The sequence below is a fragment of the Somniosus microcephalus genome, chromosome 29 (genome assembly GCF_052327205.1).
Source record: "Somniosus microcephalus isolate GS21.2 chromosome 29, FLI_Smic_1.0, whole genome shotgun sequence".
Classification (NCBI taxonomy): domain Eukaryota; kingdom Metazoa; phylum Chordata; class Chondrichthyes; order Squaliformes; family Somniosidae; genus Somniosus; species Somniosus microcephalus.
Window position 1 is genome coordinate 1,003,212 of NC_141015.1, and position 4,517 is coordinate 1,007,728.

Below are 4,517 nucleotides of genomic sequence, written 5' to 3' on the forward strand. Positions count from 1 at the left end.
CATTGCTTCTTTTGATCTAGTGGGTTGCATCAGAAGAGAGTTTTCCGTCCACAACTTTAATTTCCTTTCGTTTCCCCTATTTTTAACCAGTCCAAGCCACATTTCAATCACCTGTTACTAGTGTCAGCCCCCAAAGAATGGTAGCGCGGCCGAGTTTAAACCCTTCTTGATTCTTTCCTCAGTTTTACACTTTCATGGATAAGAACGGAAAGCTTGAAACAATAACAAATGCCGGAGGACTTCAGCTCACTTGCCTCGCCCCGCACCCTGATCATGTGACAACAACCAACCAATCACATACAGCGGCGCAGGAACGCCCCCATTGAATGTGTCCAATCAGAGCCTGAGGATTGAGCTGCTCCGTCACAACCAGCTCCAGTGTGTTGGAGGACTCGGTTGTGAGCGGATGACTTGTTCCTGTCGCTGGCGCCGCGGCCGAGAAGCGCCTGCAATCTCTTGTTTTCAGCCAAATGCTAGAGGTATGAATTTCTAATCACAAAATCTTTGACGCGAGCTGATTTGGTTGGGGTTTTCAAATGCAGTTTAGTGACTCGCTTTTGCATTTCCCTGCGGTTTTCAGTGTGTGAACGCTTAACAGAATCACAGAATCCCCACAGTGCAGATAGAGGCCATTTCAGCCCATCGAGCCAGCACCGACACATATCCCACCCGATCACCGTAACCCCTACACCAACACATATCCCACCCTATCCCTGTAACCCCCCTAACACTAAGGGTCAATTTACCATAGCCAATCAACCTAACCCGCACATCTTTGGACTGTGGGAGGAAACCGGAGCACCCGGAGAAAACCCACGCAAACACGGGGAGAATGTGCAAACTCCACACAGACAGTCGCCCGAGGCCGGATTCGAACCAGGGTCCCTGGCGCTGTGAGGCAACAGTGCTAACCACTATGCCACTATGCAACGTTTTGAGACTGAAATGAAGTGCAATGTCTGATTCAAATTGTTGCTTCAAATGGCGTTCGGCCAAATTGAGGCAATTCGACACTACGAACGGGATTCAAACCGCCTTTTCTTTCGTGTTCTGCTTTTTTCCCCTTTATACGGCCGCGGGCGAATCACAGAAAGTAGTTGGAGAATAAATCTGCGGCTGTATTGTATTTGCTGCTGCTTGTCCATCCAGTTAAACATTGTTTTCTGTGGTGAAATGAAATCAGCAGACTGTACGAAGGAAAACATATAAATACTTGCAGGGCGTGACACGGCGGATGCTGAGAGGCTTTTACCCTGCCTGTGGAGTCCAGAACTATGGGTCAAAGTTTCAGAATAAGAGGCCGGCCATTTACGACTGAGATGAGGAGAAATTGCTTCATTCTAAAGGTTGTGAATCTTTGGGATTCTCTACCGCAGAGTGCTGTGGCTGTTCAGTCGTTGAGTACATTTCTAACCGAGATGGATATGGACATTACGGGAATCAAGGTATATGGGACTAGGTCGGTAAGTTTCAGTTGCGGTAAAGGATCAGCCATGATCTTACTGAATGGCGGAGTTTGCTCCAGGGCCACATGGGCAAATCCTGCTCCTATTTCTTGGGCCAGAAATTCCAGAACGGGGCTTGCAGCGCGTGCAAGCCCCGTATTTGCACTTACCCCGCGCTCCTGCCGATCAGCTCCAGGGACGCCTGCACTTGCTGAAACTGAAAGAAGAATCCCGGGCAGCGTATGACGTCACGCCGCCCAGGAGTGAAGTCAGGAGCGTGCAGTGCAAGTGAGACACGCCCCTTAAGGTCTCATTGCAGCAGGACACGCCCCCAATCTCTCCGATCAGCTGCACAGGACTTTGGAGTTACACAGCTGCAGGGAAAGTAAGTTATCTGCTATTTTATGAATGTTTTGTGAACTTTTGTAAAATTTTAAAAACATTTAAATGATTTTGATGACTCTTGCATAGTTTTAAAGACAATTGGAGCTATTTAAGCAATTTTTAAAGCCTTGAAAACATTCTATTAATTCTTTGCAGTTAATTAGCAAAGTGAAATGGCTGGAATTAGCACAATTAACGTGATTAAAAGTCAGAACTTCACTGATGATCTCCGCAATCTCCTCAACGAGGTGGAGGCGAGGCGCCTGCGCATCATTGGGAATGAGCAGTCGAGAGCTCCGCGAAAAGTTCAGACGGCAGCGTGGTCGGAAGTTGCAGAAGCTGTCAGCGCGACTTCCACCATTCCACGTACAGCGGAACAATGCTGCAAGAAATCAAGTGACATTCTCCGATCTGTCAGGGTTTGTGCAGTTATAACTAAAGTGCACTGTAACATTGCTTAGAATTTAAGTTAGCCAGATCTATAAAGGCTTTCTTTTACAGCAGTCAATTTACTTCTTGGTAAAGTCACCTGAGGTAGCAATAAAACTTTATGGCTTTGGGGCCATCTCAAGGATACCTAATGTTCTGTTATCTTGATTGCATTGCTAGTAGATGTAAAACTTCAATGAAAGATGTAAAGAAACACCCAGGCCAGTCTTCAAAGCCTTCGCTGTCCCATGTCAGAAATGCAGCTGTGTGATTCTCTTATTTATGCTGCAATTTCAGAGTAAAAGTGCTCACAACTCCAGGGAACGCACAGTCACAGGCGGTGGTGTTGCCATGCTGAGGGTTTTGACCGAACATGAGGAACGGGTCCAGCAGATGTACGAATTTGCTAGCAATCGCCCCGCGGATGCATCTGAAACAGGCATTTCTGACCCTCAATGTGAGTTGGCCTGGGCAGCCATATGTTAAATAAGGTTAGGTGTGTGCTGAATATCTGTGATGTGGCACATCGTGTTTTACTTTAGCAAATGTTTTCTGCTTCCTTCCCACAGCTGGACCGAGTACCTCTCACACACGGGATGAGCAGTGCGTGGAGTCAGCGGCCACAGAGGGCATTGGGGAAGGTTTTTCTGATGCAATGGCAGCAGTTACTGAGGTGGTTGAGGAACAGGAGCAACCTGTCCTATGTCAGCAAGTGCAGCAGGAGTGTACAGACCCTGTGTCGGTGGCCACTATCTCACCATCTCCTGGCCCTTGTGGTTCTGAGCTAGTCAATGATGACTGTAGCTCCACAGGCAGACACCAAATGGGCACTTCAGTGCAGGTGGGAGTAGCTGAGGCACAGCAGCACCTGCAAGATGACCAGCAAGATATTGCAGGTTTAAGCCAATTGCTGACCTCTCTCGCTGAGAAGGAAGTAGATGATAGAGACCATTTCAGGCAGGGAATGGAGAACGTTGGCATTACACTAAATCAGATATCATCGCAGTTTGGGGTGCTTAATGATAATTATCTTACAAAGATATCGCAGTTGGATAATTCTCCATCAGATATCTTCACATTTGGGGATACTTAATGAAACTATGATTGCAATGCTTAATTCGCTTGTATGTAACACTAGCATAACGCTGATTCCAGCACAAATGCCCTCCCCAGGTCACAGTGCAGAGCCACTTTGGTCCCAGGAGCAAGCAGCTGCGCCAGTCTTGATGCAGGGCAGCGTAGAAATGCCTCAGCATCAACCCTTTCCTCAAGCCGCTGCTGAAGAGCAGGATCAATCTGACAGGGCCATTGCAAGTAGATCTGGAGGGCTCCAGTCACTGGTACTGAAAAGGCGCAGGAAACGTTAGAGTGTCACTTTCAGCTCACTCACTCTGCCACCTTCAACCCTCAGTCACACAGGCCAGTTGGCAAATCGTTAAATTGTTATATTTTTCACTTTATTTAAATGTTAAATTTTTAATTACATATTTAAATTCAAGTGTTTTTTTATGAAGGAAAGGACACTCAGTAAGCAATGTTGAAAGAATTTAAACATTTATTTAACTTCAAAAACTTTTTCAACAAATGTTACAAAACTGTGAAATAGCTAGTTTGCACTTTGAATGTTTGTATTGCAGTAAGGAGGTAAAAATTACTGTAAAATGTTTACACTTTTTTTTAACAGTCACCATTTTGCACATGTTTGAAAACGTTGAAAGAGGTAGTTAGCATCTTTATTTTTGTTATATCACTACGAATCAAACACAAATAGTTAAACCTGTTTACAAAGTGATTTAAAAACTGTTAACATTAACATTTTTAAATTGCATTAAGTAGGTCATTAACATCCTTGAACGAAGAAAGACAAGTAACGACGAATTCTTTCCAGTTACACTTCCTCACTGTTCCTGTCCATAAATTTTTTTTTACGTTCATAAAAGTTACTTAAAATTTACAAGTTATTCACTTTATACATTGAAACTGAATGTGAAAAGTTTTTTATTATGCAATAAAAGGTCAATGTTGCACTTTAATATGTGTCTGCTTCTGTCTTTGCCTTGCGGGGGGAGGGTTAGGTACAGGGCATAACTACCACGTGAAGGTGTTGGCTACCAGCACTTCGCGAGCAGCCTTCCATTCGGTGGCACTTGGTTCCTCTCCATGAGGCCTGGCAGCATGCACATTGCCATCGCCTTCATCCTCCACTTCAAGAGGCAGCTGTTCCTCATTGTTAAGGGTCAGTCCTTCCTGCAGGGCAAG

At 45.2% G+C, this 4,517-nt stretch overlaps 1 protein-coding gene across 1 annotated transcript; it reads left to right on the top strand.

Annotated features, from left to right (window-relative positions):
* The first annotated feature begins 365 nt into the window (after positions 1-365).
* LOC147098189 (uncharacterized) lies at positions 366-4,291 on the top strand. Its single transcript, XM_085970084.1, has 3 exons — positions 366-479; positions 2,556-2,715; positions 2,828-4,291. Exons 1-3 carry the CDS (start codon positions 471-473, stop codon positions 3,349-3,351), a joined length of 693 nt encoding a protein of 230 aa, XP_085826210.1. The 5' UTR covers positions 366-470; the 3' UTR covers positions 3,352-4,291.
* Positions 4,292-4,517: the final 226 nt, after the last annotated feature.